General features: G+C 45.0%; 1 protein-coding gene across 1 annotated transcript in view; it reads left to right on the top strand.

Annotated features, from left to right (window-relative positions):
• Positions 1 to 2,718: 2,718 nt before the first annotated feature.
• nfatc1 (nuclear factor of activated T cells 1) overlaps positions 2,719 to 24,495 on the top strand; it is a 47,699-nt gene continuing 25,922 nt past the window's right edge. The window contains exons 1-6 of the mRNA XM_056399999.1: positions 2,719 to 3,176; positions 4,472 to 5,519; positions 5,859 to 6,018; positions 12,894 to 13,096; positions 15,740 to 15,912; positions 17,924 to 18,064. Coding sequence (XP_056255974.1) covers positions 3,158 to 3,176; positions 4,472 to 5,519; positions 5,859 to 6,018; positions 12,894 to 13,096; positions 15,740 to 15,912; positions 17,924 to 18,064 — 1,744 coding nt within the window. The 5' untranslated portion in view covers positions 2,719 to 3,157. The remainder of the gene's footprint in view (positions 3,177 to 4,471; positions 5,520 to 5,858; positions 6,019 to 12,893; positions 13,097 to 15,739; positions 15,913 to 17,923; positions 18,065 to 24,495) is intronic.

Below are 24,495 nucleotides of genomic sequence, written 5' to 3'. Positions count from 1 at the left end.
AGTCTTTTTAAAGACTTGAAGACTTTTTACTTCTTAATGGGAGGAAACAAGATGTTTTTTTTTTTTAATTCTAATAAGTGATGTGTGTGGATTGGTATGATTTAGGTGTTTTAATTAAATGTATTACTGTCACAGTAAATAGGTGTTTTTTTTTTTTTTATCAGTACAACTCAATGGAAATTGCCAGAGTTAATAAGTGACAATACAATAAGACTGGTTACTCTGATCCCAGTTCACAGCAGAGATACAGTGTGGGCACCAGTGCTGCATTTTCAGTTTCATTTTTATCCAAATGACACATACATATGTGGAAATTTGAAATGCTATTGTGGAATTACAGTATCATTTGAATATAGTCCCCTATAGGCTTCCATAGTAAATGACCTTTAAATGAAGATTTAAATGCCCCCTAGCTGAGAGTGGCAGTGGCGTGACACCACTAAGGTTCACACCAACTAGGGCCAGATGATAAGATTCTGCAGTGCTGTGAAGTGGATTCCCACCTCCAGGGATGGACAAGCCTCTTCACAAGTCACCATGTGACTATTGTCATCACAGAGAGCGCGGGCCGGCTGCCAGCTGCTGAAAGGTCCAGACCTGCCAAAGATAGCAGCAGCCCGGCGCTGACGAGAGAGAAGCCGAATAAGTATACAGCGACCGCAGAGAGCGGCCTACGGAAAACTCTATGAAGATTCTCAGTTCGGCGTGTCAAATGACTGGGTATAGGACGTGATTTTTATATAGTGCTTCTACGCAAGTATGGATAATTATGTGTTTTGTGCCCCGCAGACGTGCAGTCTGTCAGGAAGAAGTGGAAAGGGAATTATTTGCCTTTGCAATAACTTCAAAACCCCGTGAGACGCTTATACAAGATGTGAAGGAAGTTTTATGTTTTACACATGTCTCCTGGATCAGGGCTTCAGCTCTGTGTTCTGGCACGTCTCAGCTCACCTGTCCTTGTATCTGCTGCTGCTCCAGCTGCAACCTGACGACCCGGCAGCCTCTAACTGAACATTCACATCCGCCCGCTGTAACCGGCTGATGAATAGCTCCTTCAGGGTGAAGTGGCAGCAGTTTAATGTAAAATGCTTGTGAGGATTTGTCTGCACATAAATCTTGATTTAGGAGATTCCATGTGCATGCAGTGTCTTACAGCAGCGCGCTGATGACTGCTTTGTACATGATGCCAGGGGAACAGATATTGTAGATAAAGTGGGTGGAAAGTGCAGATTAATGCTGCTCATGCCCATTAAGTCAGTCATTGATCATGTTTGAGTTACAATCCCAAACCAGAAACTCAACCCTGGTCGTCATGCAGTTCAATGGCGGCTCCTTATGCACCAACTCCTGATAGTGCAGGAAAACGACCAGTATTTGGCGACTCCCTGAACTACAGCCGTGATCCTGAGCAGCAGCTCCAACCAGGTTTACTGCAGCACTACGGAAACAAAAAAGTCAAAGGAACCCAAAGGGGAACTCATTTCCAAAATGATGAAACCCTCCTACACTACAATACAACACTGCAAAACATTGGGACCAAGAACCAATCTCTCCCCCACACAACAAACAAAAATATGAAAACAACTTCTATTGAAGCAAAAATTCAAACAACTGTTTTCCCTCCAAAATGCTTCCAACAAGGACCAACAATGCAGGTAGTGACCCTTCCTGTCAACACAGATCAGACATGTCTTCTCTGCCTACCTGCATGGAAACAACACAGCCAATCATGAACCCTCTGAGGTCGATGGATGTTTCTGTTGATATCTCTGTCATAATAAAGCATAGAGCTACGGTTTGAATCGTGTTAGAATCTCTAGACTCTCCACTTTCCCCTATGAGATCGTACATGATTCACACTAACATTTTGTTTAAGAGTGAGAAGACGACATTACGACTCAGCGATTATACAAAATTTCATGTTAGGTATTTATCTACTATTTTACTCACAGGTTGTGCTGTTTTTATGAACCTAAAACTTTTGTAAACTGGTTTCAAGCACCACAACAATCCATCCACATCAGTAAAAGTTTGTTTTCACAAGAGATTTGAAGAATTTCAGAAACCAGGTTTCAATTCTTCAGCTTTTGGGCCAAATTATCTCTTTGCTCCACGACAACAAGGCACCTCATTATAGAAAGAACTGAGATTGTTTTGAGCATTATGATGTAAAACACTTGGGTATTATGTTATATGCAAGTATCAATGGTGAATTTAAGAAATAATGTAGAAATCGAGAAAATGCCCTTAGACCTCAGAGGGTTTGAAGTAAGTACTGTGTGCACCTCCCCCAATTAATTCAAAAAAACAAATATGGTGTAGAACTAATATAATAAGGTTCAAAAATGTATTTGTTGTTTTGTTTCCTGTTGATAAGATGATTATTTGTGATTCCAAAGAAGGACTATCAGATCCTGGAGTCTCATGCACCGTCATCCACAGTCTCTACTCGGCAGGATGTTCTCTGCTGGACAGACTTCAGCAGCACCTCTGTAGGATGTTGTTTCCCCCCCAATCACTCCACTTTACTCATCCTCCAGGCTTCACTGCCAGCTCCGCTAATTAGCCTTCTTCTCCTCTGGAAACCCCAGTGTAGAAGAGAGGATCTCCATTGGACCCCATCTGGTGGTCGGTACGCGCGCAGATGCGTCAGAGTTTGGAGGGGGGAGGGGGAAAGGGGGGGGGGGGGGCGGTGCGCCGCCGCCGCCGCCGAGGTGATCCCCGGGTTTAAAAGCGCAGAGGTCCGGTGTGCGCCGGAGCAGTGCGTCACAGCGACCCAGCACCGCCAGGATCCCCCGACACACAGACCCGGAGTCAGACACCTCAGCACGGCGGCGACAGCAGCTTCTTCTGCATCAGCCATGACTTTACTCCACATGTTTTAATATTTCACACGCGACTCGATTTGACGTTTTCCTTTTGGATTTTCTCCTGTTTGAAATCGAAGCAGCTGTTTTTCAACTAAGTTTTTTCTTACATATATATTTGTCATCCTGGTTTGTTTCGCGGTGGTTCAGAGACAGAGGATCCTGAGCAACAGCTGGAGGATTATAAATATAGAAATATCTAAACTCCGCTATATGGATAAAGAGTCGCTCCCATCTGCAGCTGCTCTCACAGTTTGATCTCAGACGTTTCTCTCTGCCTGAAGACGAAGATGAAATCAGCTGAAGAGGGTGAGTTTGACTTTTATTCTCTGACTCTTCATCACAGAGACAGCGCCACTATTAACGTGGCGGTTATTGAACTTCTCATCAGTGTCTGACTTTCTGCAGTCGGATGCGACACATTGAAGAGTTGTGTTAAACTGTATTAGGGTCTTAGCTGACCCCCCCCCCGCTCCCAAACCCGCCACCCTGCTGAATGCCTGTATGGAGTGTTGCAGTTAGTGTTATTATTAAAAAAGCAGTAGTGGAGATATAGCGCGCGCCCCTCCCTGCTGATCAGGGCGAGGTGGGCGTGGCCTCTCATGACTGAAAAGTGTGTCCCAAAATAGTCAGAATTGAACGTGTGCTAATGACTGACATGGCATTGTGGGTAACATTGTGAGTGAGAGCACGCCCCCCCCCCCCGCCCCCCTCCCCTCCCCTCAGGCTACCTGTGAAGATCTCAGCTAATTCACAGCAGAAAACAAACATTCAGTGCTACTGTGTCACATTAAACCTGAGCATCATTTTCTTTTATTAGCAGGAGTCATGTGGTGCAGCACTGACGTCATGCTCTTTATGGTCGGGGCCCCTAATTCTCTTTAATTCACAGCAGACAGGAGCTGGTGACTGCATCTGTCTGTCGTCTCCATCCGTATCACTGAGCTCCACTGTGGTCACATAGAACCACAACTCCTGTTCCCATGCCCCCCACCCCCCTCCCGCGCCTGTGACCTCAGCTCTTCACCCACAGACGGGCAGAATTTCATGAGCCATCGGGAGCGTTGGCATGAGACCTTCAGCCCCCCCCCCTTGCTGAGTACAGCGTGCACCTTTACAGCATGCAAATAAACGAATCAAGTCCCTCCTGTGTTTATTTTTGAAACCGGCCAACAAAAGCGGCGGCGTGTGTTTTCATCATGTTGTAGTTTATGGGCATTAAGTGGCAGAAATGAAGAAGTGGCAACGAGAAGTGGAAAAAAACCCACCTGGTTTTTGCCTTTGGTTATTTTTAGACTGGAGTTATTTTTGGCTCCTTTCTTCGTGTCTCCCACCTAATTTACTTTGTAAAGTTTGAGCCACGCAGAGACGCTGTGTGCCTCTGGCCGCGGTGTGTTCAGGGAACCCCTGTCAGATGAGGCGTTAAGGTTTAACTTGCAGACTTTGTGCAGTGAGAAGCAGCTGAGGCCAAATGCAGGAGGCTCGCTGTTCTTTTGCCATTATAGGCAACAGCTCTCACAAGACTCCACTTGGCAACTGCCTCCTTCTAAGTAAAGAGTGTGTTTGATTATCGTGGTAACAAACTCAATCTGTTTGCCTTCCAGATGCATATGGCTACACGCCAAATGTCAGTCTCTCCCTCCCTCTGGGCAACCCGTGTATCCCCTCCCAGTACCACAGCCTCCAGTCCAGCCCCACCATATCTGTCTCCGTCAGCGAGCCTCACAGTTACGACACCCAGGATGACATGACGGGGGCCGGCTACTACTCGTCTTCGAGCACCCGCCCAAACGGGGCCCCGACCCTGGAGAGCCCTCGTATCGAGATCACGGCCTACGGTCAGTTTCCTGAGGATGAGGTGGAGGAGAGCAGCCTTCCCGTCACCAAGAGAGTCAACTCCGTGGTGACACTGACCCTCCCCAGTGCCGACAGTTACCGTGACCCCAGCTGCCTGAGTCCGGCCAGCAGCATCTCATCTCGCAGCTGCCACTCTGACGCCTCCTCTTACGAGTCAGGCTTCTCCTACAACTACGACAACTCCCCCCAGAACTCCCCCTGGCAGTCTCCCTCTGTGTCCCCCAAAGGCTCCACCCTCGCCCTGCCAGGTGACGGCTGTGCCTCTGGCGGATCCCCTCGCCACTCCCCCTCCACCTCTCCGCGCACCAGTATAACAGATGACACCTGGATGGGTCAGCGTGGCTCCAGGCCCAACTCCCCTTGTGGTGCAAAGAGGAAGTACAGCTTCAACGGCAGCGGGGCGCCACACAAGCACTACCCCTACTCGCCCAACCACTCCCCCGGACCTTCCCCGCAGACCTCGCCACGCCTCAGCATCACAGAGGAGTCCTGGCTCCCAAACACCAACCAGTACACCAACTCAGCCATCCTGGCAGCCATTAATGCCCTTACCACAGACGGAGTGGCCGACCTCGCTGAGGGAATCCCCATGAAGGCCCGGAAAACCAGCCTGGAGCACATCCCCACGGTCAGCCTAAAGGTGGAGCCGGGGGGCGAGGAGCTGAGTCCAGGGCAGCTCTGTGAGGACGAGCACCCATCCAACCGCCTGTCGCTAAAGAAGGAAGGTTACTGCGGCGGGTTTCTGGACGTGCCGCAGCACCCGTACTCTTGGTCCAAGCCAAAGCAATATGTGAGGTAAGCAAGCCGAACAATATGTGTTCGGACTGAAGCTTTTCTTTACATCTCTCTAGATTATTGAAGCATAAAACTAAAAATGCTTAAAGTATTTTTTAGAAGTTCTCAGTGCATACATATTAATCTGCATGTGACACATATTGTATATTTACTAACAAGATTTGAGTTTAAGCATATTTGCTATTTCATAACAACTTTATCGCCGTGTCTGGCGTTTCACATTTTCACATTCTGCACATTCTACCTTGATAAGTGCATCTAAAATAAGCTCTCCTCCCTCCTTGTTGAGTTGACATGTTGGACATGTTTTTGCCCCCCCCCCCCCCCCCCCCCCGACAGCCCATCCCTGCCGGCTCTGGACTGGCAGCTTCCATCCAGCTCTGGGCCGTACAGCCTGCAGATCGAGGTGCAGCCCAAGTCCCACCACCGAGCCCACTACGAGACAGAGGGCAGCAGGGGGGCGGTGAAGGCCCTGGCAGGAGGACACCCAGTCATCCAGGTCTGCTACTGACTTTAAACAAATCAGTGTCTTCCTGAGACACCTTTTCACAGGCTGCAGATTAAATTGTGAACACTTGAACTAAACACTGATTTTCTCTTCTTGGATCGTGTCATGAATATTTTCAAGAAAAAAACTAAAATCCTTAAAAAAACTTGAATACTTGCCTCCTCCACTCAGACATGTTTCAGGTTACACCCCTGTTTATCCAGAGTCATATAAAATATGAAGCATTTGTGCAACATTTTGTCATAATTGCTGTTTCAAATCTTAGAGTAATGGCTGACCACACTGACCTTTACCTTTGACCGCCAAAGTCTAATCAGTTCGAGTCCTTTAGTGAACCGTTGTGCCAAATTTGAAAGGATTACTTTGATGAGTTCTCGAGATATTGCGTTTACAAGGCTAAAACCATATTTTGTGAGGTCACCACGACCTTGACCTTTGACCTTTGACCTTTAGCCACCAAAATCAAATAATCTTATCCTTGAGTCCTAGTGAATGTTTGTGCCAAATTTGAAAAAGTTCGGTCAAGGTGTCACTGAGATATCGTGTCCAAAAGAATGAGACGGATGGATGGACATCCTGAAAACAATATGGCGGCTCTGACTGTCGTCGGCGCTGAGGCAGAAAAAAACTAGTTTTTACTTTTATTATCTCCCAACCTCCTCAGGGACCTGAACCCCATGTTGGGAACCACAAAACTAGACTGCCCAGTTTCCTGTGATGATTAGACCAACACAAGCTGCAGCCATGAGGCCCATTTACCCTCCCGCCCCCCTTTACCCTGCAGCACCCCGCCTCTCCTGTTTTCTACCTCATGCATTAAAGCAGATTGGGGCGACATGTGTTTGATGACCTGGCTGTTCTGTTATTCAAAGATGTCACATTTCTGAATGGAATACCAAAGGTCTGCTATTAGACAGAGTGGTCCGCTCAGTCAGTTCCTGTCCAGACGAGGGTGAGTCAAACTTTTCCATTGCGTTCTCGAATGCAGCGCAGACAGTTACAGAGTGATGTAGCACGGCCAGTAAGAGCTGAGTCATGAGCTCTAACCACAGTAGCTCTGGTGGTCGAGTCTCAAGAAAAAAAATGTGGATAACTGCAGATATGTTTTGGTTATAAACCCATCTGCTCCCCAACCAGTCCTCCTCACCGCTGACCTCAGTCTCTGAGTAAATAAAGGGTTTGAACCAGGAGTCGGGCACAGTGAACTTTAATTAACACCTTCTGACCTTTCATCAATACAAGTTCTCCAGACATTCGTCACATATGGAGGCAGAGTTTTTGTTTTTACCTTCAGGTGTGATCAAATTTTAAAATGAGTTGTTAGCAGTTAGCTAACGTAGCTCTTAAGTATGAATAGAGAACGCTAACATAGCTAAGCAGCCATTTTAAGGACAAACATAAGCTGTATCACAATTCCATACTGCATACTAACTTTAAACAGTGTGTCCACATGGAGAAAGTGGTAAAAATAACTGATACTGGATTTTTGTGGCCAATACAAATATTGATATTTGATCAATAGTAAATAACAGAATACGGTTACGATAAATCAGTATTGTGACCGAGTTGATGGCGGTGTGTCCGATATTTGTTTTGTATCGTAAACATTTTTGACAAGAATCCCTTAAATTAGATAATTAAATAATTGTGACTAAAATATGTAGAGAACTGAAGTGACATCTTGAAAAGTTAAACTGTCAGTGCCCTCTGGTGGACAAACAGTTTCTATATTACTGCACACATACAGTATAATTAGCTGTGCAAGTTCATTGGCTGATGCTTGTGGACTTGAGTGCTGTTCCTGGAGTCATTGCACACCTTCCTCCAGGTGACCCAGCTCAGGCTGATCAAGCTTGTCCAGATGGGAGGTAAGCTACTTTTCTCCCCGTGGTTCTCGTCTTTTGAGCCACAGATGGCTTTACTCTTCCTCACTCCCTCGATTGCCCACGACCTGATGGCTCTGGGCGATTGGGCTGCAAAACCGCTGCATCCGACCTCTCCATCCGGCTTGTTACTGACCAGTCCCTGGTACATGGTTCCTTTCAAAAGCCTCTTCCCAAGGTATTGTTAGTGCTAACAGAACCACTAGTGCAGCAGATAAGCTTGCATATTAAATGCTAGAGTGCATTTTATGACTAAAGCATGAAAGTTTGTCCAGTGTTTCTATAAAACATGAAGTATTTTCAGATTTTCAGATTTGACCTCTGGGACAGGGCAGAGTATGACCAAATTTCAGGCTGTCAAATTTCATTTTTCTTCACTTTTTCACAGGCCTAAACATCAATTGGGTTTTATTTTTATGCTCCTATTACACATAGATTGCACAAAACTGCTGTAATCTCTGTAAAACATGAGTACCAGCTCAGTGAGGTGTCTGGAAAGGCGGCTGGCAGCTCAGGGCAGTTGTGGTCAAGTGTCATGGCCGAGAACTTGCTGCTTTTTTTATGCACAACAAACTTCTCAGGACTGAATTCTTTCAGGACTGCTGGCTGTTTCTCAGAGAAAACCATCATGTCACCAACATGTGCAGAGAGCCACCTGGAGGAAAGAGTGTGGTTCAGGGCAAACTAGCATGCTAGTTTCTGACTAGAATGTTTGCTAATGTGCTAGCTAGCTACATAATGTCTTTTGGTTCTTTGAACTGCTCCTCTTCCTCTGCCCTGTATGTCTGAAATAAAACTTTGGGGTATGTAGATTATTTGCTGAAACGTTGATGCTTTAGTCATGAAATGCTCAGCTGGTTTGCCTGTCTACCTCACTGCTTGTCCGGTGGACTCGGATTTCTGGTTAAGGGAATTTCAGTTGCCGCTCAAGGTCCACCAATAGGATGCCTGCAGACGGTTTTGCGGTGGGTCTTTCTGTACGGCAGTTTCTTGTTGCTTATCGGCTGACATTTTAATTCGGATAAAATCAGCTGATCATTTTAGATATGAGTCAGTTTACAGGCTAAAACGCTTGGATGAGGAGGAGGAGCTGCTCACAGCTGGAGAAAGTGAGTTGCGAATGGTGATGAGACAGTCTGGGGAACTAAAAAATTGTTATTAAGTGTTTGGACAAACCTTTTAATTGGCAAATAGTAACCCGATTTCCTGTATACTAACTGTAAAAACTGTGTACTATGACAGAGAATTCTGCATACTGTCAGTATATATGAAATGTGGATATAGCTATAGTTTCTCTCCTCAGAATGACGCTTGTTTCTCCAACCAAGTGCTAAAAGGTTCAGTTTAATAGAGTCGTCTCCTCATGTGTTTTGTCGATCATAAAAAAGCAGAAAAAGGAAGCAGAAATATTATATTTATATGCAGCAGTGGAATGAAATAAAATAAAAAAAAAACATTTAGTCCCATCCAGCGTGTCGCTGCTGCACATCTGTGCACGATGCATGTGTTTGTCCATGAGAAGGTGCTAATGATTTAATGACAGGGATCTGGGTTCACCCCATCTGAAATAGAGAGTGTGTGTTCTCTTTAAACCTAAATTCAAACCTCCCCCTGCTTTTCCGCCAGCTACCACCCCAACCACACAGACTTCCCTTTGTTTAGGAAAGTTCCCGTGTGCTCGGCTGACATCATCGCTGCGCTGCGTCCTGCGGAGGCGGCAGCAGCTAAAACCACACACGTTTCTGGCAGCCTCTGATGGAGATGTTGGAGGGAGCCTCAGACAAGGCAGCCCCATCTCTGCGACTTCCTGATTACATGGTGCACACAGCAGCGCTGTGGACGCTGGCTGACGAAGCCTCTGCGGCTCGTCCCGTCGCTCCTCTGACTCAAACCCTGCCCAGACTTTACAGAGTTTATTCTGGACGGCCCTGTTCTATGTGGTGCGCTTTTTTTCTCCAGCACAGCTAAGCTGGCTGTTTTCTGTTCTTTTTCAATGCCATCGCTGCTGCCTGCCTCAACCACACCCGCCCTTACGCCAGCAGCAGACTGAAGTATGCCCCTCTGAAGTGCTGTGTGCAGTCCTCACCGCAGTTAATGCTCAGGGTTTCATGCTGTACTTTGGTGGAGAGGAAATACCCCTATTCATGTCTGTGAGGTCTTCGTTTCTCTCTGTTTGAAGTCAGATTTAAACGTTGTTATTTCTGCGTCATGTGTCTTTTCTCGGCCTCGATCCTTGTGATCAAATTTAGATTTCAAACAAAGTGTAATTAATAAAGATCATGTGAAACAAAAAGCGTGACAGGATGAATCGCAGGTCACACCGGGCTTCCACACTCCTGATAAAACTGAAACGGGTCCATATGTGTGTGAGTGTGTGTGATCATCCTGTTAGAGCAGTATAGGAACAGAGCGCCAGCCTCAGTCCATTCCTCATCCCTCTCTCCTCCTCTTCGGTGCCTTGAGCAGCTGGAGTCTCGGCATTCCTCTTGTGGGTGATAATATGAACTAGGGAGGGGTGGCTGCATTGCCAATGTCAAACTGCCAGGGTGGAGGAGCGCAGGGTTTACATGAAGTGGTATCACAGTGATTTAATTACAACACCAAATCATAACTGTTGTCTGCTGCAGCTGCTTAGCAAAACATATCATTCAGATCACAGAGCGGAAAAACGAAAAGGAAAAGGGAAGGTTTCTTGATTATAAGATTCCTTCTTAGATAATTTTATGTCTTCAAGTGATGGATGGTGATGTTGACAGGAACTACGAATGTTTCTACAAATGCGTTCTTTGTCAAATCAGCTGAAAGCACAGTCAGATGACATGATTGAATCTGATGATTTCTATTTGTCGAGACTTTAAAGCTGATAATCAGAAATCTGTCTGTAATCATAACTTTAAAGTAACCACCTAAAGTTGTGAGTGGGGCTTCCTCACTTCATCGCGCTCCTTTTCTGCTGCCCAAATAAACAGCATTGCTTGGCAGCGACCCATTTCCTTACACAAATATACAGGGCTGTTGCAGGCACTTAACCCTGACAGGGATCCTCCTCCAAATCACATGTTGTGCCTCTCGGTCGGAGCCTTTCGCTCTCGTTGTGGGTGCTCCTCGCCCCCAGTGCTCTTCTTATGTAAGTGAAAACTCTTTCGCCTTCATTTCAACATTTCCCCTCTGATTGTTTCAACTGACTCTCTCATCCAGAGGCTCAGGATAAGACCAGGTTCAGTGTCCCCTCTACTACACAACAGGGTCTGGGGATCTACTCAGTTTTTACTCTTCAGTTCTTTAAAGGACCAGTCTGCAGGATTTACTAGCATCTGCTAAATCTTGTTGGTTGCTGATTGCAACCAACTCAATACCCCTCCCCTCGCCCCTCTTCTGTGGACCCAGCTTTGGATTCTGGGCTACTGTTGAAACATTGTGGTGCAACATCAAAGAGAACCCACTCCTCATGTAGATATGAAGTGCTCATTCTTAGCCAATGAAAACACAACGATTCTTTATTTCAGGTGATTGTAGACTGATGGATTTCTGCCAATAGATGCTCCTAAATCCTACACATTGGTCCTTTAAAGGTGTGCTAAGGCTGGAGATGAAATACTGTTTCTCATGTTGTTTTGCAGTTATTATTTAATATATTTGAATATTAACTCTGCACAGAGAAAACAGTCGTAATGCTTGACCCTGACTGACCAACAGTCTAATTCGGAGCTGATAATTGGAGGCGTTTGAAGTGCCGCAACATTATTGAAAAGGATGGAAAGATTTTCGACCGTTGAGTCAAACAGGACCAAGTCCATTTTGTGGTTTATTGAATGATCAAGGGAAGGATTTAGGGAAAAGGCAATAACTTGAAATTCAAAGCTGAACATTAACTTTTTTTTTTCTAATTTAATGTATCATTATTGTGTCAATCTTTACTGGCGTGCAGTGAAAACTGACACGTATATAGTTTTTTTGAAAATGAAAATGCTTCCGCAACACTGCAAACTTTTCTGGTTGACAATGTGATCAAATATTATATGTGCAGTAAAAACATAGATTTTGGTTCAGATTTAAACTGTAAGATGCTCCTCCATCTTTGCTGTAGTTTAAACAGAAGGAAATTATAGATCGCAGCTCTAACCTCTCAAAAAAAAAAAAACTTAAATATGTACAATTTGTCCATCTAATCTCTACATTATATTTGGTATATTCCTACATCAGGGCCTCTTTTATCTTATTGTCTTCCTGTGCTTTTTTCAATTGTTTTGACTTGAAAATGCCTAGTATTCTGCTCCAGTTCCTCCCTCGTCACACCGTATGGATAACATACATACCTCGCACACAGTGTGTCAGTAGTAGCTGCTGCTCTCATATTTCAGCTGCGGCTTTGGGCTTCATGCCTGCACTCTGCAGTCTGGGTGGTTGAGGTCATACTGGCAGGAGGCCTCCTGTCAAGCAACACCTATGGAGGTCTGGGAGTAGTTTAGCAGCTCCGGGTCGAACCCGGCGGCTACAGCGAGCAGCACTTCTGTACCTTCTCCATCTCAGGATCATTTTACTGATAATAATCAGAGCTGGGTCACCGCTGAGAGTTTTTCTTGACCCGGATTGGCCCGGGCACAGCGGGACTGACATGACCTTGACTTCTCTGAAACACTAGCTCAGTCTTGTCACAAGGCGAGCACGAGGCTCGCAAATCACAGCGCCGCTCGCCGTAGGTGGTTTTACTGCTCTCTGGCAGCAGCTGCCCCTGAGATCCAGCTACTGTAGGATCAACATCTTGGCAGGCCTCAGATGAACTGATGGAGGAAGTGTATGCAAGTCACTGGTAGTAAATTAAAGAAGATGGAGGGGGTGATTACAAGATCCTAAATGGGTACTTTGTTTGAAAACCGTCACGCTGAGATCGTGACCTCTGAAAGACCTGCGTTTGTTTTTGATAGAGTGCAAGTGGATGCTGTCTCAGGGCTAAACCACAACTGCGTCTTTTCTCTCTCGTAGCTCCACGGCTACATGGAGAGCGAGCCTCTCACCCTGCAGCTGTTCATCGGCACGGCTGACGACCGGCTGCTCAGGCCCCACGCCTTCTACCAGGTCCACCGCATCACCGGGAAGACAGTGTCCACCCCGAGCCACGAGGCTCTGCACAACAACACCAAGGTGCTGGAGATCCCGCTGCTGCCAGAGAACAACATGAGGGCCATGTGAGTATCTGAGGCGGAGAGGAGTGATCTGATGATGTTTGTAGGTTGAAACTGATCTAATCTAGTTTAAAGTGTTTTATTTTTTGGGACCAAGTCAAGTTTCAAGTAATTTAACATTTGTTTTTATTCATTCAAGAATTGACATGGACTTTTCCTAAATGACTTGAGACCTGGACTTTAACTTCATTGGCTAAATCTGGTTAAAAAATGACATTCAAAGTCCACATCAAGTCTCAACTCATTTGAAACAAGTTAACTTTTGTTGAACCCTTGACTCTAAGTGAAATCTCAAGTCCGGGTCAAGTTATAGAGGCTATTTGTAAGTTTTCTCTGCCACTGAACATGATTTCATGAGAGCAGGGAGCAGGTGGTGGTGATTGTTGTTTGCAGAGAGCTTCAACCATTGTTGAATTTACAATACACAAGGTTATAATATGTCCTTTGAGCAGCTACTTCCTCAGGGCAGACTGGACGCTACAGTGACTCAGGATCGGAAAGTGACGAGATGTGCCAACCAGGGCTAGCTAGTTAGCATGCTAACTTCAGCACAATAAAAGAAGTGTATAAATAGAAGCAAAACAAAAGGGTTGCTTTCCACCTGTGGAGACAGCAGGAATGAAGTTTGATGCTGAGCAGCGGCTAATGCTAACATTAGCTAAAAGTCCAACTCAAACCACAGCCTCATAGATAAATATGTTAGATCAGTCTGATGTTTTTTTTCTGTGATTTTACCAGGTCAAAACTTGAGACTTGAATATTTAATATTTCAGCTCAAGTCAAGTCTGTATCATGATTATCATGTATCATGTAGAAATCACTATTTACACAGAATTTGTGGCTCAGACAAACTGAGATATTATCTAATATCTGTTTTTATACTGTTTTGTCATTGTGCTTTACTTCTAGTTCTATGCTTCTTTATTTCTGTTAAGCACATTGAATGAGCTCTGTGTATGATAATGTGCTATACAAATAAATGTGTCTTGCCTTGTCCTTAAGGGTTTCAAAAAACTCAAGACTTGATTTGAACTAACCCCAACAGTTTTAAAAATAACTGTGGCTCTTCATATGACTACATGAACATCTGGTGAGCTACAGTACGTCTGTTACAGCCAGTAAACACCAGCTACACGTACATCACAGATATCATCTGAAAACATCTAAACTCAAATTTAAGAGTTTCTTCCCAGAGGGGAAAGTTCACACCCCTTGAATGAAACCCTCTCAGGTCCTGTCAGACTGCCGCTGTACTAAAAAAAGATAATAATCTGGAGATATGAAGTTTACTTGTCTGATGTGTCCGTGTGTAATCGCGTCCAAAAATCTGAGACCACTTTAGTTCTGGACCCCGCAGTATGTCTGTGAGCGCGGCCGCCTCCTGCAGTGTTTGGGTTTTGAAAGCGTTGCCCTCTGTGCTCAGACGAGTGGCTTTCCCATTTTATAAGCCTCAGAGATCAGATTACTGGGGAAGCTCAAAGCTGCTAACAGGGACCTGGGGTTTGTGTGTGAGCTGCAGGCAGCAGCCGCCTGCTTGCATCAGCACTTTCTCTGCCTTTTAATGGATGTAACACATAAGCTCCCCCTTATACAACTGCTTCACCTCGGGATACTGTTTCTCTTTTCTCACAGAGGACACGCCTCACAGTGCTTAAGTTTAGACCGGGGATTTGTGGAAGATTTATAAGTTTTGACGTGCACTCCACTGTGACATATAGATGTTGTATTATGTGGTATAGAATACAGGCGTTATTATATTTCTGAAGTAGTTACTCATGATGATTTAGGGGGACACGTCTTAAATTAAATCATTAATCAACATCAGTTGAAGCCACATTTGACTTGGTATGACTCCAATTAGCTGTTGATAAATTCAGTGATAGCACTGCCCCTCTCTCTGGTATCACCCTCTCTCTTAAAACCTTTTCTCAGGCGCTGCACGGACGCCTCAGTTTGTGGTTTTGCACTCAGCCCGTGTGCGTAGGCGGAGAGCTGAACAGCTGGGGTCCTTAGCATCAACACCTGATTACTTCGCCAGCGGAGCAGACCCTGGTGTCTGGCGGGAAGAATGTTAGGGAGTGTTCAAATGTGTGTAAAAGTTGACATTAACTAGGCTTTGAGGAATGTGGCATCAAGTAGCACGGAGATGGAAAAGCCAGAAAGTGTTTGGAGAGGCTCGAGGTATTTAAGCATTAAAAAGTTAACATGAGAGCAGTGCAGACAGAGAGGGGTGTGGAAGGGGGGGGGGGGGCATTTATTAAGTGTCCGATGAAGACTTTGACACTGTAAAAAATTATTACCTGGGTTGTAAGATTTGTTGAAGGGGGAGAGTATTTTAGGAACCATCTCTTATGGATCATAACAAAGATATTCATGATGTAATGAACCTTCCCAGTTTGAATTCTGCCCGAGAGAAGATGCACTGAGGTGTGGAGGTTCTGATGGGGGTGCTGGTGTTAATCTCCTCCTGACATGACTGCAGCCTCCTTCAGGACTGTGTTGATGGAGTCCAGAGAGAAAATCGCTCTTGATTTAGCCGCAGTGTCGTATAAATCCCCGCCTGATTAACAGTGAGAGCGTATATATGTGTCATGAACGCTCGTGATAATGTGACTCATACACTTCATCTGGTTCCTCTGGTGATAGAATCGACTGCGCCGGGATCCTGAAGCTGCGTAACTCAGACATCGAGCTGAGGAAGGGGGAGACGGACATCGGACGCAAGAACACACGAGTGCGGATGGTTTTCAGAATTCACGTCAACCAGGCCACAGGCCGAACGGTGTCCCTGCAAGTGGCATCCAATCCCATCGAGTGCTGTGAGTACATCTGATCAAGCCTAAACTCCTCAGTCACAGAATGCCTCATAAAAAGTGCTTAAATTGCTGACTCCCAACATGGAGGTGGGAACCTCTCTGATTGATGGATTGCTATGAAATTCATATTCCCCAGAAGAAGAATCCTAACGACGCTGATGATCTCCTGACTTTTACTATAGTGCCATCATCCATTTTTGGTTTTTGGTTGTTTTTCGACCAACACTTTCTTAACTAATGACATTCACATCAGCCTGAACTAAGTTTGTGTTTGGTGCTAATTGAGTACATAACACTTTAATTATAGAGCACACTAGGAAGTAAAAACAGTGAAAACATTCAAGAAATACATAAAAAACATGAGATAATATAAAAACAATAAAAGAAAAATAATAGAAACAATAAAAGTTACGCAGAGGGCAAACACATATTACATAAAGTGCATCTGAAACAGGTGAGCTTTTAGCAGCTTCTTAAAACTGTCGACTGAGGTGACATTTTTTATGTTCAGAGGAAGACGATTCCAGAGGGTTAATAAACGTTAGCATGTAAACATGCTACAGTAAGATGGCAGATATGGTGAACATTATACCTCCTTGCCATTAACATGTAAAACCGCCGCCACTGTGCCAACTGTAAACCTACAGCTTCACAGAACCGCTAGCGTAGCAGTAGACTCCTACTCTTTTTCCTTGTAAAATACGAGACAGCTTTTCCTTTTCAGCTGAGTTGTTGTAGGGAGAAGTTGCTCCTTTTCAAAAGATCAAAAGACAAACAAGATCTATCGATTGGGCAGGAACTTTGACAATCAATTCGTTTTTCAAATAAAACCACCAAAACCGCAGCTGGTTCCTGGCTCTCAAATGTGAAAAAATGTGCTGCTCTTCGCAGTTTTTTATGATTCAAAATAAACACTGCCGCATTTTGTGACAAACAGTCCCAAGATATCACTTTAACAATTTATTAAGCACAAAATAAGCTTTAAATTTATGTATAGATGTCTGTGAAGATTCCCAGTCATCCAGGTCATCGTTGAATTGCCCTTGATTCAGCCTTTGTTTATGGACAGAGATGAGAATGATTTGCTTCAGCTCTATAACTACAGCTGTTGTGGACCTTGTGCAGCTAGATTTTAACTTGATAGTATTAGTCTGTGTAAAGGCCATTTAGTCCTTGCTCGATAAACTCCATTGACTCTGTGCACTGCACTGGAGCTGACCTTCCACTGGACCGGGATAAACTCAGGCAGATCACCCACTTCATGTGGTTCTGGCACTGAGAGCTGCCATAGAGATTAAGTCTTATGAGGTAAATGAAAGACAGTAGTTAAACCATGATCTCAGCCCCTTGAAATAGACCATTGTTAGTTTCTGAACAACTGCCACAAAGCAATTGTTTTTGACCAAAATTCACTGTGTGTGAGCGAGACCCAGAACGACAGACAGAGGCAGAGCAACACAGAGATATGGGAAAGATTGATGGTTTCCAAAGACGGAGAATTAGAGTTTGTTCAGAATCAGAATGCAGCAGCATCGAATTACAAGAAGATGGTCCTCACATGAGAGAAATATTCAGGTTTTATTGAACCTCTGTTTATGTGTCCCGGTCAATCGCGATGAAATTACAGATATCTTTCACAAGAGAGACCCAGCCAAGACAGAAAGAGTTTGCAAATATGTCACAGCAATAATAGATCATTTCAGAAAAACTGAGAGTGAGTGAGGAATGAGAGGAGCAGGCCAAAAGGGAAGAGAGACAGGGAGGAGAAAGATTTGCTAAAACCAAATATTTGAGACAAAACTTCCACCCTGATTTGAGGAAAACACAAATAAACACAACGTGAAGCCTCTCCCATAACTCTAACATGAGGAGGCAGAGGTTTACAGCTGTGCCGACGGCTCTGCGAAAGCTGTCTAGGTAGTGATTCAGCCTCGGCCTGGATGCTCAGGTCTGCATGGGGAGTGGGTGTGTATTAGCCGAGCGATGAGTCCGGTTTCTCTTCTCCCTCCCACAGCCCAGAGATCGGCCCAGGAGCTGCCGCTGGTGGATAAGCAGAGCTTGGAGACTTGTCCCGCCCCCGGAGGGGAGAGGATGCTCCTCGATGGACACAACTTCCAGCACGACTCCAAGGTGGTGTTCGTGGAAAAGGCTCAAGGTAAAAGAGGAGGAGATTTGGAGTAATAGTGCAGCTTTGTGTATATATGTGTGTGTGTGTGTGTGTGTGTCTATGTGTGTCCCTCTCTCTGTTGTTGGAGAAACCCCAAGACTGCTCCCTCCCTCCTCTCCCCCCGCCGTCAAAATATCCTCCGTCCTGCCAGAGTGCCACATGTGGTGCACATTAATGCGCTGTATTTTTAACCCAGCAGATTTACATTTGCAGAAGTTTCCATTGCCTGTTCAGCAGAGGAATGGATCACAAATGCAGCATGTGTTGTGTGTGTGTGTTGTGTGTATGTGTGTGTATGTGTGTGTGTGTGCGTGCGTGCGTGCGTGTGTGTTGGCTGTGCACGTGGTGTGGATGCATGCACAGTTGTGTGTGTGTGCCATGCCTCAGTGTTTGTTTCTCTCTTATTCTAACTTGAAGCTGTTTTGGTTTTTCTTTTTTTTTTGGGGGGGGGGGGGGGGGGGGGGCTGCTCCTCACAGATGTTGATACAAGGACGTTTACAAACAGTAATTTCCTTGATTAGCTTTAGCGAAGCAACGTGAGGCCGAGGGCGAGCACTGTAAACACGTGTGATCCTATCAGCTGCGGTGACTCATTCATAAAGAGAGGGAAGCCTTTTTCATTGTTCCACCTGTGAAAGGAAGAATTCAAGGCTGCCGGGGCACACAGGCAGCACCCCCTCACCCCCCCCACCCCCCCGCTCCAGCAACGCACAATGGAGGAGTGAGATTGTTTATCAAAACAGGAAGTGATTGTGTGAGTGCAGGCCTTGTTCCCCTCGCCCTGACCTCTTTGATTAACGCTGATCTCTTCCGACAGAAAAAAACACCACGGGCTGAATTAAAGCTCTGCACATGGAGCTCCAGCTCAAACTAAAATAAAACAATAACATCCTCTATTCCTGTGTTCTCTGTTCTTCTAATGCTCTAAAACTTGGAGGATCTGTAGACTCGCTATCTTAACCAGATAGGCTTAAGTACGGTGGCCCCAGAGACCCAACACACTGCAGCTTAAGATAACACATGCAAACAGACCAAAGACAAACAACTTCACACAAAAACATCTTCATCAGCTTGACTCCGCATGTGCTGCCAATACTCACAATTACAACAAATACACAAACACGCTGCAAATACATGCAACAGCGTTTTGTCTGTTTGCACGTGTTGCATGTGTTTTCTTGAGTTGCAGTCGAGCTCTCAGAGCCAAACATGATTATTTAGAATAGTTTTGTGCCATTTTCATTTAGCACTGTAAAATGTGACAAGTTGATCTTACTTAAAAAAATCTAAGAAACCGATTGCCTTAAAAAACGAAGTAAATATAACTATTAGTTTTAAGTCCCGTTGACTTTAAATCAACTTGTTTAGTTTACTTCAAATTTAGTTATATTTACTTCACAAGTTGTTCCAACTTAAAAATGGCAACTGGAGTTAACTTGCTATTTTAGTGTGTAAATATTTCAATGTAATGTAAAACTACTTTTTGGTAGTTTTACCAAGCATATATAGAGATATATATATATATATATTAATGAACTTTAGGTGGTGAATGACATAAGGAATCATTAATTGATTAGTTTTTTCTGTGTGGACTGAATCTTACAGGATAAAGCTTGTAAGCGAACTGTAAGTTAAGAGTTTTGTATCAAACTATAACTTATACTTGTCTTTTTCATAAATACTGCGTGACTCAGCCACAATAGATGCAGGTTTTAACCCCTCCCCCCGAGGTTTAACCCAACCAATGGGATTATTTCTACCTCTAAGAAACATTTAATCGACTAAATCTCAGATCTGAGAGACGTGAGAGTGAATTATTCCACTTGTTTTGGAGAAAGGAAAACATAGAGCTTCATGAAAGGTCAGGAGAGTTTGGGTCAGCAACAGATCTGAACCTGACGGTGTTTAGGACCATGTGCAGCTCTGGACCGGTGTTGATGGGTGTGCTCCCTTGTTTTTGATGAGGGTTTCCCCGCGTCTGGCACCAGCATCAGATTCCTGGGCAATCCTACCATGGAAACAACCCTTAAGCCAGGCTTCCACAACACTGCCCCCCCCCCCCCCCCGCACTCCCGCCCCCTCCCTCCTTTTACTTCCCTCCATCCTTCCACCTCTCTATCCAAGCTGCCTCTGTGCCACCAGCTCTCTGTTCATTAACTGAGAGCTGTGGGCTCCCTGTGGATCGTCATGGGTCGTCTTTACAGCTGCTCTCTGTATAAATAGACGGGTAAATAGATACAGTAGACGTCATTAATCTCAGGGGTGAAAAGGTGTCATTGGTATTATAAGACACAGTGTAATAAACTAAGAAATATACAAGAGGCAAAACTACTAATTTGCATTATTTTAAAAATCATGCAGCTCAGATCTGTTTTCTCATCCTGCTGCAGAACTGATAGAATTTGGAAATTTAATATGTTTTTATTGTTTTTTTACTAATTCCAAGCAGAGCTCTGTGAAACACTTTAACAATCAAGCTCATAAATCCACAGTGGTGGATTCTGTTGCCATAAAGAGCTTAAGCATTTAATTTTTTACCAATGAACAATTTTCCTGCAAATTTTCCAATTAAGCGCTCTCACAAAATAACCTTCACACAACATGTGGCCATTGACAGATGCAGATATTCCCAAGAGTGTGTGTGTTTGCATGTATCCTGTGCTTACAAGTGTGTATGTGTGTGTGTGTGTGTGTGTGTGTGTGTGTGTGTGTGTCAGAGTTTCCCCTGCAATTACAGACAGGATGGGTCACCCTGCCTGAAGATGCTGCCAACAAACTAAAAGTTTCATTTGTTTTGGTTTGTGTTTTAGTGTCGGACGGTCTGAGTGATGTTTCCACTCTGCTGGCAAATGAGAATGTGATGAAACACTGGTGTGAGTGTGTGAGAGAAAATTCGAGAGGAAGAGGCAGTGACATGTGTTTTTGTGTCGTATTCATGTTTCGGAGTGTGTTGTTGTTGCTACCCGTGACTCACGCTGAAGGAAATCCCTGTTTCCCCACACACACACACACACACACACACACACACACACACACACACACACACACAAACACACACAGTCACCTGATCCTCAGTCAGAGTCACAGCATCTGAAAACAGAAACAGTTGCATGTCGGCTTTGCTCGATCACGCCCGCCGGCCCCTCCTGCTTCCTGCCTCGATGCCGCCTTGGTAGAAAAACCCAAGATAGCATCACTTCAGTTGTCGCTTGTAGCTGTAGCCAATCAGCCATAAGAGATTACTGTGCGATCTCGGCGCTGCAGACATCAGCCTGTAATCTGGACCCGACTCAATCACACCTTACTTTCATCTGCCGCGGCCACAAGATGCTGCCTATGATAAGTCGTGCAGTTGCTCCATTTGGGAAATCAGGCCCTGCTGTCATTTATTCACCTCTGTTATTTTCCGGTTTACTGTCGGTGGACGTCTCAGGTGTCAGTTATTGTCTATAAGTACAGGTTTAACTCCTTGGTCTTTAAAAACAAAAAGCTTTCTCTCATGACATGTTTTAAACTCTGCAAAAATATTTAGTTGAACATGGTTTTCACACATAGAAACTGGGTCTGAAGCTCATCTCCTCTTACTTCCTGGTTGAGAAACCTGGATCAGGCCTTGAGCCCCGCCCACCACCTGCTTGCTCCAGGTGGACAGGTGAAAGAGCAGAGAGTATCAAGATGGTTAGAGGAGGAAACATCAGAGAGACTCAGCCACATGTTTGAGCCTCAGTCAGACCCAGACTCAGATGAGGAGTCTGAGACCAGAACCAGAGACTAGCAGATGGATCAGAGCGGTTAGCGCAGTTAGCATCTTTTATTTGTTTATGTTGTTTGTTAGCTTGTAACTGGCAGTGGCTGACACAGTGTTAGTGGTTGTGCTAATGCTAACTCTCTCTCTCTGTTCTGACAAGGTTTCAGGTTTATTTAGCCCCGCCCCCTCCCCCCACTCATCATATGTGTTGTATTATATAAAAACATTATATGGACGTTAACAAAGTTAAACACATGATTTTAGGTCAATGAGGACCACGTTGGATTATAGTTATGATCATCCTGTAGGAGACTGTGGATTGACAGTAGCTGAACTTGAAGGTTGATTCTTGATCATTGTAAAACGCGTGTCCTGTACAACGTTGTCTACGGTTTCATTTGCTCTCATCCTTTCAGTTTCCTTTTTACTTTCCCCTCAGTGTGTTTATTAAAGTTTGGTTTTCTGCTCAGTATTTCCCCACCATGATTGATAATGGCTTAATTTGAGCGAGAGATCCTGAAGGAAATCCTTGCAGAGGAGAAACCCCCTGATGAAAACAGCACTCTAACATCTGGTCAGCTGCACTGGAGCGCTGCCTGCTCGGCTGCAGTCTATATCATCGTCAATAGCTCAGTGACAGCATTTCCCTGATCCATCGAACCCCTCCGTGGATATCTGTGGCGGCATTTGAGTTGACCCCTCCCCCTTACTTGTCTGTCCCCGTGTGCTCTGATGAGCCGGAGCTCCAAACAGGTCGAGAGGCAGAGGTTTCCACATCTCCCTGGAACACCGCGGGCGATTCAGTCTAATTGCTGTTGGCCGCAGCAGCTGCATAAGTAGGAGGACCTGAAAACTGAACCGTGAGAGGATTATCGTGCTGCGAGGCTGCCAGATGGCGTTTGGACTTACCTGTAGAAAATGACAGATAACCATCCTCCTTTAAGCCCATGAGAGCAAGATGGCAGTGGAGCAACAGTGGAGGGAGTTAGGTTGTTTTTAACGTTAGACTGCGATAGCTCAGTTAGCTTTGTTAGTTCTGAGCTGTGGTTATGTTCGGTGGGAGGGGGTGCTTTTCTTTGGTGGAGCATGTGGTCAGTGGGCTTTGGTTTTTTTGCTGCATTCACAGAACAATGATTTCCACTTGAAGCCCACTTCAGCGGTTTTGGCTGCCTCTGACACTTCTGAGAACAATGGCTGTTTTCATAAACAAATCAATTACAGCCACCTAAACAGCAGGGATTATGTTTTCATAAATTACAGTGTATGATTCATAAAAAAAAATCTCAGGCCCCTTTAAGAAAGTCCAGAGGCGGATTTCCTGATGAAAGCGTCCAGATGACGCTGCGCAGTGATGGGCGCCACCGAAGTAGCATGGATGAAGTTTGCGGTATCTGCCACCATTTATCACCCCCCCTCCACCCACCCCCACCCCCCCTCCACCCTCCACCTCCACAAACACAGACACACACACCGCAGCAGCTTGCATGCAACTTAACAAATCCACCGTGTTTTCAGGGTGGGGGGGCCAGGAAGGAAGAAGTTTCAGTCATCAGTCAGAGGACAAGGGAACTCTTTCAGCGTGGGGAGAGCATGTGTTTATATTTACTGTACGTTATGAGGGCTTGGGCACACGCCACCCCGCTGTTTCACTCTGGGCACCAAAGTCTTACTCCACCCAGCCCCAATTAAGGAGCACAAGGAGCTGTTTGATTCCCTTTATAAACCCAACATGACAAATAACTGTATTGTATATTGTTTGATCGCCATGACTCTGTGCAGCGCACCACCGCTGTGTCATTGACTGCTCTGTGTTATGTCTGTTCTGAGAAAGTAATGATTTGTATAGACCATTGCTAACGAAATGTGAATTGTAAAGACTTCTGCGCGGCTGGGACGCCGCCAAAGGAGAGAGGAGGTTGGGCGTTGTGAGAGTTGGAGAGAGGCTCTGGGCTCTGGGCTCTCGGTCTGTACGGTCAGGGTGGTTTCTGGGGAGGTTTTAGCTTGTTTAACTTAGATAGTGGGCTAGGGAGTCAGAAACCGTACTGTGCTCATTGAAATTTGGTAGGAGAGGAGCTGGAGAGTAACTGCTACTGAAGTTTTTCATTGGGTTGGTGCAGGCGTTGTGCAGATGTTGACCTATAACTCTGGAACATTCTGTGGTTATCAATTACATTCTGTGGTTATCAATTATCCGCTACACTCTTTTCAAACAAAGGCATCCCATGCATTCAACTTTTTAAAGCTTTCTTTTTTCTTTTTTTTTTTTGTGGCTCTAGAGAAGTTTCCTGGCAGCAGGTAGCTGGGCACAGAAAACAAATTGCTCAATTGAAATTTTTCTATCTCTGTATTGATGTGAAAAATGATGTGAGAGTGAGTCAGAGAGAGAGAAAAGCAGACGAGGGGAAACGGAGAGAGAAGGAGATCTGAAAAACATGTTTACCTCCTGTGGATTGACGTCGACGGCGAAGGCTTCCCTTCTGGAGAGGTTCCCGAAGTGAAGAGAGGCAGGGAGGGAAAAAAGACGGAGACACAGCAGAGGGTTGTATTTTATAGTCGTATGAACAGTTTTTTAAAAGTTTGAGCTGCTCTGTAGGAAGCAGTAATCTCACTGGTTGAGTTAAGTCAGTGGGTAAAGTTTAGTTTAGCGTCATTCACGGACATTTTGTTTGTT

This window comes from Seriola aureovittata, chromosome 16, assembly GCF_021018895.1.
Source record: "Seriola aureovittata isolate HTS-2021-v1 ecotype China chromosome 16, ASM2101889v1, whole genome shotgun sequence".
In the NCBI taxonomy this organism is placed as follows: domain Eukaryota; kingdom Metazoa; phylum Chordata; class Actinopteri; order Carangiformes; family Carangidae; genus Seriola; species Seriola aureovittata.
This window is presented reverse-complemented; position numbering and strand designations above follow the sequence as displayed.